This window comes from Nicotiana attenuata, unplaced genomic scaffold, assembly GCF_001879085.1.
Source record: "Nicotiana attenuata strain UT unplaced genomic scaffold, NIATTr2, whole genome shotgun sequence".
NCBI classification, from domain to species: Eukaryota; Viridiplantae; Streptophyta; class Magnoliopsida; order Solanales; family Solanaceae; genus Nicotiana; species Nicotiana attenuata.
This window is the reverse complement of record NW_017670500.1, coordinates 230,168-249,833: the sequence shown is the minus strand read 5'-3', so window position 1 is coordinate 249,833 and position 19,666 is coordinate 230,168. Positions and strand designations below refer to the sequence as shown.

The 19,666-nt window shown below is 36.7% G+C and overlaps 2 protein-coding genes across 5 annotated transcripts; one reads left to right on the top strand and one right to left on the bottom strand.

The window, feature by feature from the left end:
* The first annotated feature begins 6,638 nt into the window (after nt 1–6,638).
* LOC109240267 (ADP-ribosylation factor-like protein 8a) lies at nt 6,639–9,966 on the top strand. Its single transcript, XM_019406899.1, has 6 exons — nt 6,639–6,856; nt 8,343–8,424; nt 8,537–8,569; nt 8,677–8,798; nt 9,337–9,498; nt 9,707–9,966. Exons 1-6 carry the CDS (start codon nt 6,819–6,821, stop codon nt 9,822–9,824), a joined length of 555 nt encoding a protein of 184 aa, XP_019262444.1. The 5' UTR covers nt 6,639–6,818; the 3' UTR covers nt 9,825–9,966.
* Nucleotides 9,967–10,228: 262 nt separating this feature from the next.
* On the bottom strand, nt 10,229–18,529 carry LOC109240266 (single myb histone 6-like). 4 transcript variants are annotated; one of them, XM_019406897.1, is made up of 7 exons: nt 18,328–18,529; nt 17,798–18,010; nt 17,365–17,597; nt 15,974–16,058; nt 13,921–14,004; nt 12,503–12,849; nt 10,229–10,585 (listed from the first exon to the last, which is right to left on the bottom strand). In XM_019406897.1, coding segments are annotated over exons 2-7 (900 nt in total). In that variant the 5' UTR covers nt 17,948–18,010; nt 18,328–18,529; the 3' UTR covers nt 10,229–10,584. The 4 variants fall into 4 exon arrangements, with proteins under 4 accessions (XP_019262442.1, XP_019262441.1, XP_019262443.1 ...); XM_019406896.1 differs by having other exon boundaries at nt 17,798–18,015; nt 18,328–18,496; XM_019406898.1 differs by having other exon boundaries at nt 17,798–17,998; nt 18,328–18,496.
* Between the last annotated feature and the right edge of the window lie 1,137 nt (nt 18,530–19,666).

Genomic DNA, 19,666 nt, shown 5'->3' with positions numbered 1-19,666 from the left:
CGAACATTCTCAATTTGATGTTACCAACCCCCTCTACTGGTAATGGATTATCATCTCCCATATAGACAGTCCCACTCATTTGCTTGTAAGTTGTAAACCAATTCTTGTGTGGACACATGTGGAAAGTAGCACCAGAATCAAGAACCCAAGAATTCTGCCCATGACTAGAACTCATGGCACAGACTTCCCTACATAGTCACTATCATCAGAATTATTGCCAGTGTCAACAACATTTGCCGAATTATCTATTTTCTGCTTCTCTCTTTTCTCCTTCAGATTAGGACAATCTCTCTTGTAGTGACCTTGCTCCCCGCACTCATAACAGTATTGTTTCCTTGCTCTAGACTTCGATCTGGCGGTTGACTTTTTCCTATTAAAGTCCTTTGTTGTGTTCTTCCTTTAATCACAATACCCTCTTCCAGAGAAATGCTGTCTTTCCCATATAGCAGCGTATTGGCAAAAATATCATAAGACGGTGGTAAAGAACATAACATAATCAAGGCCTGATCCTCACACTCAATTTTGATATCCACATTCTTCAGGTCCATTATAATTGAATTAAACTCATCAATGTGAGTTTTAACAAGTGTATCTTCATTCATACAGAGATTGTATAACCTCTTTTTTCAGGTAGAAAAATATCAGTGATTTCTTAGAATACAGATCTTCCAACTTCTTCCATGCCGTTGCTGCAGAAGTTTCTTCAGCAATTTCCCAAAGAACGCTATCTGTAACGCTCATGAAGATCGCACTCAAAGCCCTATCCTTCAGGTCTGCCTTCTCTGTCTCTTTCATCTCTTCAAGAAAATCCTCATCAATTGCTTTCCATAACCTTTGTAACACCAGGGACGATTTCATCCTAAAATTCCATAGACTGAAACTAGAACCCCCGTCAAATTTCTCTACTTCGTACTTTGTTGAAGATGACGAAGACATCTTAACCCTAGATTATATGTAGAAACCCGAACCTTGCTCTGATACTAATTATTGCGGAATATCGTGGGTTAACTACCACACAATTACACACAAAGCAAAAAGAGAAGAAAAATCAACACAAGATTTAACGAGGTTCGGTGATCACGCCCAACTATGCCTTATAAAAAGGACTAAGCGGTCGTTGCAAATATAATCCGGTTTACAAGTCCGGAGTCGAATCCCACAGAGAACTAAGGCTTAGCTACAGCTGTTCAATATCACCAAGAAGACAAGCTTGAACAATTCCTAACTTATGGATATTAAGATTCTTGTGTTTAACTAATTAACTAACAAATTAAAATAGTAAATTAACAACTAAAGATACTAAGGATTAGAGACAAGATTAAGGAGGTCTAGAGTTATGATTTCCCGCTATATCTTCTATAATTTCGCCTAAGTATTCTCTACCGATCATGAGCGCTCTGAGTGTTGTAACTCTCTCCCGAGTAATTACCACAATTTACTAGATATATTTTCCCGAATTACGCTAGCTGGCATTAAGTACAGCTCACTCGGATCGCACCCAAGGTTTCGTTATCCCTAATCCCACCTTTAAACCCTCCTTATTGATCCATCATATACGTTAGGAGTGATGTTGTTCAACAACTACCTAAATATGCACTCTCTCCCGAGTAATACACACTTAATAGGCATAGTATATTGAGAGCTCTTCAACCAACCATAATAATAACGTAGTTGAACAAATAGAAAAAATACTACAGTAAATCTATATTAACGTAACAGGAAATCATCCTCCAATAGGTTCCATCAAAACCCTAGATAACAAATTAGCTATTCATAATAGTATGCATAACTACAATAGTAGAATTCATAACCAATAATGAAAATAGGAAGAAGGAAGTGAAAACTCGTAGAAGAATTCTTCGCCTTGCTCCTAGTGTGTTCTTGCCTCCTTAGGTCGAATCCCCGGTCTCCTTAGCCTCCTTAGGTCTAAATTATGTCAAAAGTATATCCCCCTTGCTCAAAATAGAGTTTATACATGTATTTATACCAAATAGGGTCGGGCCCAGATGAAACACCTTTTCCTGCGAGAAATAGGACTCTGGATCTGTAAAATTTGCACAAGCGCGCCGCATGGAGTGACGCGCCACGCGGTGTGCTTGTGGGGAAGTTCAGAGAGCTGATTCTGACAGGCTGCAGGGAATTTCCACAGGCGCGGCGCGCCGCATAATGCGCCGCGGTATTGAGAATTCGCAAAAATTCAAAACATGAAAGTTGTAGCACTTTCAAATAGCTTTCCAACGATATATTGTGGAGCCCAAACGGAGTTCTAAGCGAAAAGTTATGTGCATTTTACTAGACAATGCGCCGTATGCCCGTTCGATTCTCCGTTTCGTTCTTAACTATCATCCATTGATCCCTGAACACGATCCCGGCTTTATTCCTTGGGCTTTTACTCAGACTTCAAAGCTCCAAATCACTTGAATTCATTCCATAATATCTACATAGCTCGGAATCACTCCTACAAGGCATAAAATACACAATTAGTGCAAAACACTAGAAATTAAAGCTCAAACTCAGTTAAAGTGCCGTAAATTAGAGTGTAATAAGTGACTAAAATACGTAACTATAGCCTATCATCAACACCCACACTTAAACCATTGCTCGTCCTCGAACAATCAAACTACACTTTATATAGACACGACCTTTTTAAACAATTCTCCTAACTCATCACACCAAGAATACTTAAAATAGACTAAGCACAAAAGCGTAACATCTTCACCTCAAGATTTGACTTACAAGTACCGCAGATTATTCACAACTCACGCACTTACTCTAACATAGAGGTCACTGACATTACCTTTCCTTTATGAATCAAGTGCCCTCACACACAAAAGAGAGTAGTTCCACACAATAAAATTTAAGAGCACTTAGGAACTCAAGATAGAAAGAATTCACTCACTCTCAAAAATAACATTCATATGCCACAAAAGATGCACCATAGGCTTACCCGTAGTGTACTACTCTACTAATCGAGCTCATTCAGTCTAGGATCAAGTAGGACTTTATTTGGTTGTAATGTAGGCTGCGGGACGGGTAGGATACATTTAGATATAAGAGTGACTACACCTCTCTAAGCACTTTACTACATATACTTTAACATTCAAACCTCATACTTATGTCAAACCAAACTCCACCTTCACATCAATGTATATTACCCATACTTCTTTAAGCACAATTACATCAAGAGTCACCACTTATCAAGGAATATTTTTTTTCACAGCAATACAACTATTTTTTCCTTTTCTTTCTTTTTCAATTTAAGTGGCCCTTACTTTTTCAAAATAGTACACATTTCTCCTTATTTTATTGGTTCCACTCAAAAGTCAAACCAACCACCCCACACTTTAACTTTTATAAAGTTCATAACAATTCAAGTGCTCATGAGAGGAAACTGTTCAAATAGATGGTTAATTCAAACAAATGGGTAAGGCTTGTAATGTGGTTGCCAAAGAAACAGGATAATACAGACTCAAATGGGTTAACTACGATATATAACAATTAGGCGGGTAAAATATACATATCTGGCTCAACAAAGAAACGTCTATATCACTTTCAAGACTGAACAAAACTACTATTTCGCTTTTCAAACACACGGGGCAAGTTCTAGGCATCAACTGCAATGCACAGAATAACACCCAAATCTCACACACACATGACACATAACTCACTCAGGATTGGATTCATCAAGACACTCTAGTCAAAGCAGTTAAGCAAAGTTAAGATCATACAATTAAGGTACTTATACAAGAGTCAAAAACTGAGCCTCAGCGTCACAATCAAAGTACTCACTATTTTCAAGGCATAACAAAGTCAAGAGATATTGCTTCAATTCAAAACATAGCGCAATGGCTCCTATTCCTAAAAAAAGTAAAAAAAGAAACTAACTACACCCGATTCAAACAAAACCCTTGGAAAAGAACCGAGGCACAAAGAAAAATCAAGGGGTAATTGCTACACTACCTAACAAAAGAAAATCTTTTTTTGTCTTTTTCTTTAGACTTAAATCCCTCAAGAAAATTTTCTAATAGATCCATCGTCGGGAAAATTGTCTAATAGATCCATCGAATTTTTTTTTTAAAATTTAAAAAATCCAAAAAGTTATTTTTCAAATTTTCACTTCAAATCACTCAAAAAAATTCAAAAACAGCTCCAAGTTACAATCATGTCCAAATACAACTTTAATATTCAAATACCATTCACTTAAAAAACTTTTTCATTTTTTCGGAATTTTACAATTCTTATGTCCAAACACCCACTAAGTTTATACGCTAATGAATGCTAAAAACAGTTACACGATTAGATCATTACAAGGTAATTATTAAAAAATTAAGTAGTAACATATAAATACAGTAACTAATCTAATATAACAGGTAAAATTAACTAATACATATAAAAAAATTTGCACTACGTCCTTTCAAGAACATCCGATAAAAATTAAAATGGTAAAAATATTACTATTTCCGGTCCTCAAAGAGTGACCATTTTATCTTCGGAAAAGGTCCATATGTGTCCCTTTATTATTGAAAATTAGCTATGAGTACCCTCCGTTATACTTTCCTTCACTATTTGTCTCTACCTTTACCTATTTTAATATTTTTGCCCCTACAACTAACGGACTTGTTTAATAAGACACGTGAACCTAACCATCTATCCATTTACCCCACCCGTTCAGCCCCGCCCGAGACCTCCACTTGTCCTTTCCTATTTTCCAAATTAAATGAGTTGATCTTTTCCTTCCCCTCTCTCTCTATCTCTCTCTTTCTCTGTACTCTATCACCCAAAAATGGTGATACAAGAATCTCTTCCATGATGCAAAAACTACGAGCAGACAGCAGGTATCCACAAGCAACCAAGAGCTAATTGATATACCATTATCTAAATGGGTAAAGTCGAAATCAGTTTTTGTTTTGTCTTCATTTACCTAATTCAAAACTCATGAAAGCATTTCCATTTTGCACAATTTCATTTTTGATCGATAACTTTTAGGAAGTTTAATTGGATTTTCCCATTTTGAGTTTCTGAGTTGAAATTTGTGTGGTTTGACCACTATTTCGACAACGTGAACAGTGGAGGTGACGAGAAAATGGAGAGGAACAAGGGGCGGCCAAGACGTCGAATAGGAGAAAATAAGTAAAGAGAAAGAACAAGAGCTATAATTATGCATTTGTGAAAACTAAAAATTGATTTTTCTGATTTTATATTTGGATTTAGAGTTCTGTTTGGGGATGATGAATATGATCGCCTCCGGCAAGTTTCTTGATATTGAGTGAAATGGATTTAGAGTTCTGTTTGGGGACGATGAATATGCGTATTGTGTTAATAAGATGCTGGAATTTTGAATGGAATTGACCGAGATTCAACGAGCTTTTGATATGAGTTTGTCAGTTTTTTGACGGGTACGAGGAAGAATGGATGGAAGGCATGTTCAAGATGATTATAGCACATTTTTAAAAAATTTATGATACCAAAAAAAAAAAAAAGAGGGCACACGGGTTAGTCGGATTTGGGAGGAAAGATCCGAACTTTGATATGGGTCAGCCATTTAATCGGGTATCAACAAATAGTCGCCACGTGTCCTTTTAAAAGGTGGGTTGAGGGGTAAAATATTAAAATAGGTAACGTCGAGGGCAAATACCTTCAAAAAGTATAAGGGAGGTACTGATAACTAATTTCCAGTAGTAAAGGGACACATCTGGACCTTTTCCGTTTTACCTTTTTATTTTGGTCCAAAATAAATTGATTTACATAATTAGGAAAGAATTAATTTTATTTTTTCAAAATTTGCTCTTATTTACATATTCCAATGTGTCAAGGTAAAAATTACTTAAAGTTAATTTACTGAGTACATTATTTTTTTAACTATGAGTTTGTATTTTCTTAATGGGTTGTGTTAAATGTGGAGTATATGATGCTAGCGTTTGGCCATATATCCCAAATTTATTCTGAAAAAATCTGATTTGGGTGAAGTTCGGTTTGAAGATGAAAATGTGTTTGGACATACGTTTTCAAAACAAATTTTACAACTTTATTTTGGAAAAACATGTATATAATTCCCAAGTTTTGAGATTTTGGCCCAAAATCAGCTCAATAGCTGATTTTGGGATTTGAAATTTGGGATTGGCCAAAATATGGGCAAGATTTATGCCAAATATGAGTTTTGAAAATAAATCTTAAATTTATTTTGACAAAACTCATAACCAAACGGGACCTATAAGTCTTGAATTTCAAAAAATCAGAGAGCACGCAAATTAGTGCACAAAATTAAACTCCTTCCAAAATCACAGAAATAAAGTTGGGACATTGTACAGTTTTATGACCAATAAAAACCGGACATCAGAACACACGCGTGGATTTCACTTGTCGGATTAACGTGCGTCCACTAAGCGACGACAGGTTCACGGACCATGCATCGTCCAATAATCATCTGCAAAATCTCACCCTCCGCCAATCAACTTAAAATCTCATTGGTCGTGACTTTCACGCACACTTTTTCGCGAGTGCTTTCTTTTTATAACAGCTTTATGATATCATATTGGTCCACGTACTCATCATACAGCAAAATGAAGCAGTGACTATTTCGTAATTCCATTTGAATTCAAGGGGCAAATGTTATAGCAAAATTTGTATTCTTCTACCACACAATCATTTCATTCCCATATCAATTTTTGAACGCAGGTACGATAAACAGTAGCCAGGAGAAGAGTAAAGTTTCCTAAAGTCTCAATTCAAAACATATACAGAGAGGGAGAGAGTGAGAGATCGGTGTTTATAGTGAGATTATATTTGTATATTATCCCTCTCTCGTTTTCGCGTAATCCATGGGTCTGTGGGAAGCTTTTCTCAATTGGCTTCGAAGGTACTTTTTATGTTTCATATCAAGTCGAACGAATTAATGGATATATTAAGATTTATATAGTCGATTTCAACTAATTGTGAGATTGAGTCTGTAGTTGATTAAATATTTTGCGAGCTCTAGGTTGTAATTTTTGACCGTTGAAGAAATTCATATACCCGCCCCCGACTTGCTTGAGACCGAGACATAGTTGTTGCTGTGTTCTTCTTCTTTGTTTTGTTTATAATTGTGTATTTTGATTTTTTGGTATGTTATCAGTTTAACGTCAATTATGATTGCCGATGCTTGTGTTCTCCATGTGTTTTGGTCATATTTGGAATTTGAATGAGATGAGCTGTGGATTTTTTTTTGGTTTTTGTTTCAGGATGAGCAAAATTTGCCATCAATCACATTTTAGGTTAATGAGTTTCTGTTTTGCTTGTTACATGATGAGCTGTAATTGTTAGTGAATTATATTTTAGATTAATGAGTCTTTGGTTTGATGAGGTTCCGATGTGAGTTTTGTTCTTAAACTTTGGTAATAATGATCATTTACTGATATGCCTGTTGTATCGTAGAAATTTCTATCACTAACATCAAAGACATGCGAAAGATGGATGTTAAAAAAATTTAAGTTCTTTCCCCAGGTGGTCCGATCTAAATTGCAACTTGCAAACATGTCTTCTGCACCCCAAAGATATCCTACGAGCTGGAAGTAGTGTTTCTATGCATTAGATGGTCTCATTTTTACGTTTTTTTAATCAATCTCTCTGACAAAAACTTTATTCTCTTGGCATCATGTCGTCTTATTTTATATATGTTCCATTCGATAATATTATCGTAATTCTTCACCAATATTTGCAGATTTTTCTACCACGTTCTGGTTCCTGAATTAGGCTTATCTTACTCAACGTGTGTGACTTCTTGAGGTTTGTTTCTGTAGACAGATTTTTGCCTGGTCATCGAGACTGCCTCTTGTTAGAAACACAACGTGTAGTTGTTAGTACAAGATGTTGTGTCACATGGCCGTATGGTTGGGATACCTTTTTCTAGTCTTAAAAAGGTCTAGATACTGAGAGATAGAAACAATTTGTCAAGAGAATTGTCAGTGGCCCTTTGTTCCTTTAGTACATTTCAGCAGTTGAGAGTTTTCTTTGAGTTCCATCATATGTTTGAAACTCTGAACGTCCAATCAAGCTCAAGAGGTTTGGGTTGATGAACCCCACCAGTGGACTAATTATTGCTTTTATTTTTGTTTATCCATCTTTCCTCATTGCATAAATAGTTTACACAGTGTGCTGTGTACAGACTATTTGATTGCTATTGGTGTTTGTATAAATTTTTTGTGCAGTTACTCCAATTTGAATATTCACTTTAGATTTATACAAAGGAAACTTACTGTCATCTTGATTCTAAGCTGGACTAGTATAATAAAACTGTTAGAGTTTCTTTTTGCATTCACACTTGTGTAGCACCTGTATGATTCCTTATAAACGTCTTCATTTTGCAGCCTTTTCTTTAAACAGGAAATGGAGCTTTCTTTGATAGGGCTGCAAAATGCAGGGAAAACTTCACTTGTAAATGTTATAGCTGTGAGTAGATAACTAACAACCTTTTCTAGTGCCAGTATTTACATCTGTCGTTAACCTTTTATGTCCATATACGCGATGACTTACTAAATTTGCTCCACTTGTGTCATTCTAGACTGGTGGATATAGTGAAGATATGATACCAACGGTAAGTTCTCATCTTAAAGGAGCTATTCTATCTTTTAGTATTATGTGATACCACTTTCAATGTTACTAGGTTCTTTGATAATAATATGAGAATTACTGGATATTCAGGTGGGATTTAACATGCGGAAAGTGACTAAAGGTAATGTCACTATAAAATTGTGGGACCTTGGAGGTCAACCCAGATTCCGTAGTATGTGGGAAAGATACTGTCGTGCAGTTTCAGCTATAGTGTATGCATCTATTCTCTTGCTTATTCAGTTGCTTTAAGTTGAAGCTGCTTTACTTACCTCACTGAACTTCTGCACTTAGAAGTAAATGAATTCAATTATATTCCAGATTTCTTTTATCAGCTAATTCACTTCACCTTGTCTACTTATGAGTGATTTTTTCGTATGCATGGTATCATAATACTCTTGCAAGTCATAGAATTGTAGGAGACAGCAAATAGTAGATTGGAGGTCTTTTTGGTATTCGGTTGAATTTAGTTTCATCCAACCATCATTTGTTTAGGAAAAGCTGTAGATCAGATTATCAGGCTTTTGATGGATCTATTTCACAGCCTGGGTTGGAGAATTCCTTGCTTTCAGCCATTTCTTAATTCTGAAAGAACAATGCTAATCATGGACTTCAGGAGGGTTTTGCCAAAATTTTCAAGGATTTGAAACACTTCTGAAGATGCAATTTTATACTTATAGGCTTGAGTATTTCTTTTCCATCTATTAGGCTCGAGTATTATGTTTGTGACTTCTTTACTTTCCTTCTCTGCAGTTATGTTGTTGATGCTGCTGATCATGATAACCTTAGCATTTCCAAAAGTGAACTCCATGACCTGTTGAACAAGCCATCATTGAGTGGTATTCCATTGCTAGTATTGGGGAACAAGATTGACAAGCCTGGAGCCCTGTCCAAGCAGGCTTTGACTGATGAAATGTAAGCAGAGAAAATTGTATGAATATGCTTGGTTTTAGTTTGCATTTGGATTAATTCGAGTAATATTTGGGAAATTTACCTACCAAGTACATATCTTTCCCCTTAGTATGGTAAAATTGGAAATGAAGTAATTAAATAAAACAAAGGGCTTACATATTATATTTCTTTATCTATGTACTCTTTTAAAGAACAATTGGTTGTTGTGCAGGGGATTGAAGTCTATAACTGACAGAGAGGTATGCTGCTATATGATATCATGCAAAAATTCCACCAATATTGACTCAGTCATTGAGTGGCTTGTTAAGCACTCAAAATCAAAGAGTTAAAGATGACCCCCTTTGTTCTGCTACTGATTTTGTGTGTGAAATTTGTGAGGCTGTTGGTTCCTTCTGCTGGTTTCTCCAGAGTGCTATTGTATTGTAAATTAAATTATCTCTCGATTGAAAGAGCTGCTCATGTTTTATTCTTTGTGATTGTCTTGCTCGGCCGTCAATTTTTGCCCGTCCTCGTATCGAGCTTGGCTGCCAGATCATTTCTGTTCAGAGTAAATTTCACAACGCTTCTTACTTTGTAGTAAGATTGACGGTGTAACATAGGTTGTAGGATAATCGAACTGGCCTATCAAAAGATTTTATGTAAAATTCAAGATAGAGCTGGAATTGGACCAGTACAATACTACTTTTGATCAAATGGTATACTAACTGCATGCCTCACAACTGAAAGAAGCCTGAAACCACAATCAAAACAAATATTTTCTGAATCATAGGTTCATCAAGATTTTTTGTGGATCAACGGCAATTCAACCAGCTCTATTATACAGCCACTCCGCACCAAAGACAAAATATTTATTTTAAAAATAAAGAAAAGGTTAGCGACATTTTGAGGATATACATTTTGCATGTCAACCACCAAAAAAGGATTTCTGTACTCCTTTTGCGTATAAACTTCAATATGACCTCAATGCTATAATTAAGATCACTAGCAATGGAACAAAATCACAACATTTACAATTCTATCCGCATATCAACAATATATTGCCAACTGTACTGAAGATGAAAACCCAAGTGGTGGATCCAGCTAATGTCATCTGCATAAACAAGGAACGGCTTTATAAGTAAATGAAACCCTAAAGGCAACTTAATTAAGGTCTTACTGTACATCAATAAATCTTAAATCAATTTCACAGCAACCATTAGTTGTGATAAAACATATTGAGAAACTTTTTGGTAAAAAATTATAAGTTGCCCCTTGTAGTTGTCCGAAAAAAGTATATACTTCACCTTTACGGGCGACCTAATACCCCCTTATTCTTATTATTTGTGGAATTAATACCACCCTAAAAGCTGATGTGACAAAAAATAAATTAAAAAAAAAAAAAAAGAGGGGCGAGTGGGAGTCAAAATTCAAGGCTAAAATAAAAAGTAAAAAAGAAAAAGAAAGTGTCTTCCCCTACCCCCATCATTATCTCTTCAACTACTACTCTTCTTCTTGTCACTCCAAACCCAAAAGCTCCTAATCTCCATCTTCTAATTCCGTTGATACTACTTCTTTAGAGATAAACCCAAATATCAAAACCAAAATATTTTCGGAAAAAAGGGCTTCAATTCATATTTTTTATCTTAATTATCTAACCCAATTTCCCTTTCACTGATTCGAACTCTCAAAGGACCAACAATGGAGGTTTCAAATTTTTTTTACCTCCAATCTTCTCCAATCATTAGTTAAATTGATTTTGAACTCCAATTAGTAAACACATATGTGATAAGCACAAAATGATAAGTTTGAATCAATTTTCAACGGTGGATATTCCCCAGAGACTTGGTGGTATGGCAGGCATAGTGGTGGGGTGTGGCGAATTTGGTGGATTGATGTGGTTATGATTATTGGTGGCGGAAGATGCGGGTTTAATGATAGTGCTGTGGCAACGGTGGTGGTGCTATGGCGGTTTGGTGGTGGGCTATATTTTTTAAAATCTGACATTATACTGATATGGCAGTGACATGGCAATGACGTGGGGCGAGTGTAGAACACCTTTCATTATGCAATTGGGTATATCAGTTCCAGGGTGGTAATTAGTTCCACAAAAAATAAGAATAGGGGGGTATTAGATCACTCGTAAAAGGTTAAGTATATAGCTGACTTTTTCAGACAACTACATGGGGCAACTTATGTATTTTCCCAAACTTTTTGCATAACGACGGCATATTGAGAAACTTCAAAAGCAAATTAAAAATTCGGAAACTACAGAAGTGAACACAACAACAATTCGCGACCTTGTATTAACAAGATAGCAGTATTCAGGCCGATAGCATTCCATCCTCCAAATTAAGCAAATATGATCGACTCTTAACATGATGACGCGCGCTAGTAGCTCCTAGAGCAGTATACCAGATACCAAAATTCTATATTGAAAACTTAAACAACATACTCAGTGTGATCCCACAAGTGGGGTCTGGAAGGGTGAGTGTATGCAGACCTTAACCCTACCTTGTGTGGTAGATCTATATTGAAAACTTACAACAACTTAATGAAATTGCCTATCCATTATGCAATCGGGACCAATACTATATATTGAATCAAGAGTCAATGTATAATGTGAGTACGTAAGAATCTAGCAAGTTGGTCTTCACGCAAGTTTGTGGAAAGGTGTGTGCTAATGCACAACGAAAAGCATCTCAAGTTTTCAGCAGTCCCATACACCAAAATAGACATCTAATACTTGCAAAACCCCTAGTTTAGCAAATACGTGCAGCATTTTGAACCCAAAATTTTGCAAAATTGAACATTTTTATTAATGTTCAATATGTTATCAAGCTTGCTTTTTAGTATTTCTGACAATTAATTAACTTTCTCTCTGTGATATTTTAACACTTAGAAAATCAAACTGCATATCATCACTTAACAGTACAAAGTTTAGATAATTAATATCTCATGGCTCATTATGGTATTACAAAGAAAAAGTCTCAACAACCACAGTAAGCGGTCTCTTGAAAGATTAGCTTACCAGACGGAGATGGTTTGATGCTGCAATGCCTTCAATGTAACTTCATGAAAACACTGTGCTGCCTCTGCCTCTGCTTCAGCCGCCTCTGCAATCCTTGCCGCCCGTTCCGCCTCAGCAATGGCAGCTTCAGCATCTGCAACTGCTTGTGCAGCAGCTGCAGCAGCCTCCTCTGCAGTCATGCTCTTCATCTGCTCTAACTCCACATCAACTTGTGCTTTAGTCCGTATTCTAATTTCATTCTTTTCTATAATAGTGGAATCCTCCTTTCCATCCATAAGAAAAGGGAGATGGCCTCCCTTGGTACCAGATGATAATCTACTCGGGGCAATCCTGTATTGATGCCTTACCTATCAATGTGGATGGAAGCGTCAAGATCCAAGATTAAGAAACAGACTAGTACATCCATAATTGGGCTTTCTACTCACAGTGTTTGCCAATTCCTCTACAAGAAAGAAGATAAAAGAACCGAAAGAAAGTAATGTTAAGTTCCCACATTAAATGTTTGCAATTGCAAATCATGCGACGAATTTTACTCTGCAACCAACAATGTGTGCTTCCAGGCATATGACTTTTTGAGCATTGTTGATAAAACTCTAACCAAAGTATCCAAGACCTCAGTGTCAGTCTTGGAACTCAAGAAGACGCACTATGATTCAGGAGAGGATGCATAACTGAATGAGAATAGAACGACAAACCAAAAAGAATAAATTCAGGCATTTCATTCTCTCGTTGCCTTACCCCTTCCTAGCTTAGGCATGATGTGATAGTAAAATGAAGCTTATGTCTGAATAGAAGCATGATCTTCCAAGTCTTGAAATGATAAAACATGGCTTCCTTCACTAAAATTGATCCTTACCAATCTTCTTCATGATGCCATCAACGGACACAACCACCTTTCTGTTACTAGTTCTTTTTTTTTGGATAGCCAAGAAATTTCTGAGGGCCAGAGGCGTCGGTTCAAAACTCGATGGATAATGGGCTCGCTTCTCTACCTTTTCCACTTAAATACAAAGCTTTTGTCTACAGAGCGTTCGATCCCATGATGTGTGCGTACCCCACCCATCATTTGTTGCGCTTTTAGCATTAGAGCAAAGCCCTAAGGGCCCTTTTAGTAAATCTTTTGTAGTGCGATGAAACTTACATCTTTTGGGGGGCATGATAATCTCATCGTCAACTTCCATCCCACAGCAACAGGAAAAAAGAGCCAAATAATGATAAAGAAAAGAACTACAACAAGGACAATTCAACATACAACGCCGATTCTCCTCAGTTACCAGCCATGCACTGATGTTAATGCTATAATAATGGGGAACAGGCATTACATGTCTTCTACATGCAGTAAATGCATCTCCATTGAACATAAAGAAGGGAGAGAGAGAGATTCTTCATCATTTCCACCAGTTTCTCAGGTTGATTACCTTTATCAGTCTTCCTTTATCAGTCAACGCCTTCAAATTTGCTGCCAACAGTCTTTCAAAGTTTGGAGGTGCCGTATACCACTCCTTCAAACAAACAAAAATTGTTGAGTGAAAGTCATCTGAAGTAATGAAAAGAATATACCAGCATTTACAAGGTCCATACACTTGTATCATCAAGTTAAACAGAGAGTAAAAAAAATAAGGATAGAGTGAACCTTTTTGTCGGGAATTATAGTACAAAGAAATCTTGCCCAAGTGAGCAACTTCACTCTTCATAAGCAAATCTCATCTTAATCTCTCAGAAAGAAGCATAAGCATGCTCACTTACATCAGTCTATGTCGAAAACAAAAGATATCCAGTGTATGATGGGCAACCTGATTAGAATTGAAAAAGTGGGAAAGGAAAATTACCACTACCCACCCCCAGCATCCCTTTGGCCATCCCACTACTGACCATGTTGGGCTGGGTTGCATAACCTTTCCTGCACTTCTTTCCAGTTTCCACCTTTTTTTTGCTTCTGCTTGGGTACTTCTTAGTTCTTAACTTCTTATCCCTCTCCCTAGTAGTTCTCGGAGTGCTCAAGTTTGCGGGATGAAGCATCAAAAGGCATTGCCAACTAGTGAAAAGCTAAGTTAAGAAAATATTCCAGCATAAATATCAGCTACCAAGATACAAACAGCACAGGCATGTTTAACCTCTAGCAAGTCTTGACACCTTTCCTGCACTTCTATCCAGTTTCCACCCTTTTTTTGCTTCTGCTTGGGTACTTCTTAGTTCTTATCCCTCCCTAGTAGTTCTCGGAGTGCTCAAGTTTGCGGGATGAAGCATCAAAAGGCATTGCCAACTAGTGAAAAGCTAAGTTAAGAAAAAATTCCAGCATAAAATCAGCAACTAAGATACAGACAGTACTCAATCAAGCAATCCTGTTTGACACTGGATTGCCAAGGGAAAGAGTCTCGCTAATAAAAGGGAGAAAGGCAATTGATATTTGTCCTTTTTGTTATCTTGCTAGATCAAGAAACAATTTCAAAGTGTTTATCTCCTTGACTCATAACAACATCTTTTTAGCTCCTTGAAAATAACATAGAACGAACGGCGAACAACGGGGTTGAATCAGCGCATGGTGGATCCACAATACTGCGTTGATCCATGGCTGCGTCCACCCCTACCCTGCATAGGTTGAAGTCTCTTTCTTTGATCAAATCCTTTTTGACTCCCCTATGACCTTATCAAAGAGAAGCTTTTCCTATGCTATACTGGCAAGTCTATTGTTGTGTTAGGAAGGGTGTCTCTTCTCATGTTTTTGTGTTCGAGGAGGATTTTGGTTTGAAGAGAAAGAAAACTGTCTTAGAAATGCTTAGCTAGGCAGAAACCGTATACACGTAGCTAAGAGCCACTTGGCTATATCCGCCCTTAACACCGCACAGGTTGAAGTCTCTATCTATGATCATATCCTTTCTGAACTCCCTATCACCACTTATCAAAGACTAATGTTGTGTTAGGAAGGGTCTTTCTTCTCACGCTTGTGTTCGAGGAGGATTTCCATTAATGCTTAACTAGGCAGAACTTAAAAGTGTATACACATTGAAGTAGCCCCCCACCCCCCACCCACCCCAAAAAAAAGTGACAAATTAGATTAAGTTAAAAGGAGATGGTTCTTGGGTCTAACTCAACTCCAAAACTAATGAGGTAAGGATTGTTTAAAACCATATAAGGAGATAACTCATTTCATCGCAACAATTTAAGATACTCTAACGACTCCCTACCCCTCCCCGCTTCTCGAGTACATCTAGGACAGGATATTTAGAGTGCGGACAACATAACATGGATGGCCCAAGGCCTAACTCAACCACAAAAACTAACTCATGACTCGTGAGTCACGACGTGAGAATTGTCCAAAACCATATAAGGAGACAATAACCTGCTCCTCCATCAATGTGGGACATGTTAACAAAACAATAACTAAACAAAATATACCAAATCTACAAGATTTTCCAACTCTTTTTACTCATATAGACTTATATCAAATATGCTAAAAAAGAGGAAAATTACCTCTATGTAAGACAAAATTGCATTTCGACGAGATCCATGTGGTTCCTTCAATTTGGCTATTGCCTCCAATATAAGATCGTCCAATCTATAATCAATGAAGAAGCACACACAAGTTTGGTACATTATAATATTAAAAGGCAACTCCCAAAGCGAGTATTTCTAAGAAGGGAAAAAGAAAGAGGCAATTATTAGAACTAGATTACATGAATTCCGAACTTGTTATTTCAGTTTTAATGACCAAAAGATATAAAATCAATTTAAAAAGCTATGCTTCATAGTAGGTGACAACATCTAATCAAGGACTTAATTTGCTTTTAAAAGAATAAAGAGAATACGGTGAAAGAAAAACAAATTAGTGGGGAAGAGGATAATCAGTTTTGCCCACATTTGCACTGTAACACAAAAACGAGAAAAATGAGCCATGTATCCATGTTACAATAAAACAACATTATTTTACATGAAGAATTACTCCAACAATTTCACATGAAACTCCCAAAAAACAAATCAACCAATCAATGAACTACGGTCTGTACTATATGAATCCTCTACCCATTTTGCACTCTATTCAAGTCATATTCAGAAGATTTCACTATAGCTATCTTCTTTTTGTATTGGTTGTTAACCTACCGCAACCATCCTTTATCCAAGCTTGAAAGCAGTTATGCTATGCTTACATAAACAGAGTTCGCAACCAAACAACTGAGAAACGAAAAATAGAGCATCAATACATAAACTGAAACTTAAGGCTTTCTCAAGAAAAATATAAACTAAACTTCAGGCTCTAAGCTACAGTAACATTCTTCCGCTTGAAGCACGATCCTTTTTTCTCAGCTTTGCAGGACTTCCCCCTAGAAAGAGGAACCCACATTTGATTTCAGAGGAAACAAGGAAAGTGATGAATAGAAGGCAGCTGCTACGCATTTTGCCCAAGATACCACTATAAAATATGAACAGAGAGCTCCCTTTATCGATAATTAGAAAATACCAAGTTGGTTACAAAACCTTTCCATAAAAGAGCAAGCTGACTTCCAGAACTATATGGTTTCCATATTAAATTCCTTATTTAAAGGTACTTAAGACACTATTATAATAGATACTCACTTACAGATGTTCTTTGATGAACAATATTATTAAATATTAAATGCATGAAAGTTGAGTCTCAAAATGTGCTTTGATTGTTTATTTCTAAAAGGTTTGAGTGCTTCAACATCTCAAATTTTTTGGTTAGATATCTTATGGAGTACACTAATTTCTTAGAAAGTGATTTCAGAATCGAAGAAGTCAACAAATGAGTTCTCTCCACCAAGCTCTCCAAAAGCACAAGCTTTATGAGATCTGCGTAATCCAAGATTTGAATAAGGAAGATTTAAGTGAATCGGTAGTATAATTACCTACAAATCGTTTTTTCACAACCAACATCCTCCAGTGCATCACCAGACGATGCAAGAGGTTTAGGATCAAGAACTTCTATATCATTCTCAACCGCGGTGCTAACAAGCAAGGAGTTGCCATCACGCTTCTGCTTAGGCTGGACACTTTTAGAGACAACCCTTCCTTGATGCCGAGACGCTTGATGCCGAGACCCCAAACCATTTGCCATGACATGTAGATTTCTCCATTTATCCTGCCCAAGCAAAACTAAGCCCATCAAGGCAATTTTTACTAACCAAAACAAGCGGAAAAAAGAAAGAAAGGGAAAAAAAAGCACAACCAGACAGAAGAGACATTCAATGCTACTATATGAATATAAGACACTCCAGCCGGCTAAATAAGCTTCCCACAGAATGACAAGACAAGATTTGACAACGTTGTTATGCCTGGTACCTTCAGATCCACATTTGAGCGAGAGCGCAACACAGCAGCAAACTCTGGATCTTTGAGTATGGTGCTCCATTTTCCAACCCCATACTTTGCTACACCAGCTTTAAGGGCAGCTTCTTCTTCTGATGTCCACTTCTGCTTTGGTGCACCCATCAATAGGTTCACCACTTCCTGACTCTGAATAGGAAAGTTGAGCTCTCCTATCTAGAGAAGCATCTACTCTATTCAGAAAATGAAAAGCTGAGTTGTGAAAAAAAAAGTACTCCAATACGGATGCATAAATTATTCAAAATACCTTTAAGGCCAAAACCTTCGCAAGGAATCTAGAAATAGGAAGTATTTGTTCTTATACCTTACTTTTTAAAAAATACTGGGTACTTATATAAAAATACAACCAGTATAATACTTGAATATGCACAGAATTATAATTAAAAAAATATTAAAATGTTCGTTCTCGCGATTAGGGCTAGAACGACAACATCAAAAAAGGAATCAAAGTTTCTATAGAAATAAAATTCTGAAACGTGTCGTACCGGGAGAAAGGGCCAGCGCGGAGTTTGTGACGGTGACGGAAATAACTCGCCGGCGAACGGAAGTTACGCCATTGAAATCACGGTGAACTGTTGAAGTTGAAACCTAGAGATCGAAAATGAATTTGAAACCCTAAGAAAAATTATTTCAAGAGTAAATTCCGATTAACCCCTTCTCTTTTGGGTTTGTAAAATAACACCATCAGCACCAAATTAGTAAATATTGTGTGGGTAGCCACTTTTTAAAGTGTTATTTACTTTTTATCCTGCATTTTTAATGCTTAGCAATAGTAGCCACTAGCCTATTAAAATTAATATGAAAAGACTGTGTTGCCCTTTCTTCTATCTCTTTTCCTTCCCAAACCCTCTATCAAATCCGGGTTTGACATAAAAGTCTCTATCCAGTCTTCTGCAAATACTGGAACTAATTTGATCTGAAAAGATATTCTGAATCTGCTACTCGTCAATGTCCAAACTTCAAATCGTTAAAAACCCTGGATGCTCTTTCTTAACAATATTTCTTCTCTTGTTGAAACTACTCATGTATTTCAGTTCCTGCTTATATCGTTCCTTTTTTCTTTAAATTTCACCTAAATGATTCTAGAAGCATTTTTATTGAGTTCTGAAAGTGGCTAATCTTGATATTTTTTTGGCGAGGCAAATATAGTCAGTGCAATTCGAGGTGTTATCGGGTTACACAAAATGCATAGCAGAAGACATAAAGAGTCGTGGTTGTGGTAGGTACTTGATCCTGAACTTAGAGTTAGAAGTTCAAAAATTAATGACACTTGGTCTTTAATTTAGAGTTACAAGCACATAAATTAAGGACAGATAGTCCTTAACTTAGAGTTACAAGCACAGAAATTAAGGACAGGTAGTCCTGAACTTCGAGTTCCAAGTTCAAAAGTTAAGGACACTTGGTCATGAACTTAGAATTACAAGTTCAAAAGTTAAGGACACTTGGTCTTGAACTTAGACTAACAAGCTCAAAAGTTAAGGACAATAGGTCCTGAACTTAGGCTAAGAAGCCCAAAAGTTAAGGACAATAGGTCCTGAACTTAGACTAACAAGCTCAAAAGTTAAGGACACTTGGTCCTGAACTTACAGTTACAAGTTCAAAAGTTAAGGACACTTGATCCTCAACTTAGACTAACAAGCAAAAAAATTAAGGACAATAGGTCCTGAACTTAGACTTACAAGTTCAAAAGTTAAGGAAAAGTAGTCCTTAACTTAGAGTTAAAGCACAGAACTTAAGGACAGGTGGTCCTCAACTTCGAGTTCCAAGTTCAAAAGTTAAGGACATGTAGTCCTGAAGTCCTGAACTTAGAGTTGCAAGTTCAAA

What these genes read in the sequence shown, in the direction of transcription:
- LOC109240267 (XM_019406899.1), top strand. Translation starts at nt 6,819, where the DNA reads ATGGGTCTGTGGGAAGCTTTTCTCAATTGGCTTCGAAG. An exon ending in GTGAAGATATGATACCAACG is followed by an intron (nt 8,570 to 8,676) that starts GTAAGTTCTCAT and finishes CTGGATATTCAG; the next exon opens with GTGGGATTTAACATGCGGAA. An exon ending in CGTGCAGTTTCAGCTATAGT is followed by an intron (nt 8,799 to 9,336) that starts GTATGCATCTAT and finishes CCTTCTCTGCAG; the next exon opens with TTATGTTGTTGATGCTGCTG.
- LOC109240266 (XM_019406895.1), bottom strand. Translation starts at nt 17,867, where the DNA reads ATGGAGCACCATACTCAAAGATCCAGAGTTTGCTGCTGTGTTGCGCTC. An exon ending in TGTGAAAAAACGATTTGTAG is followed by an intron (nt 16,059 to 17,364) that starts GTAATTATACTA and finishes CATTGATTATAG; the next exon opens with ATTGGACGATCTTATATTGG. An exon ending in ATAAAGGAAGACTGATAAAG is followed by an intron (nt 12,850 to 13,920) that starts GTAATCAACCTG and finishes CCACATTGATAG; the next exon opens with GTAAGGCATCAATACAGGAT.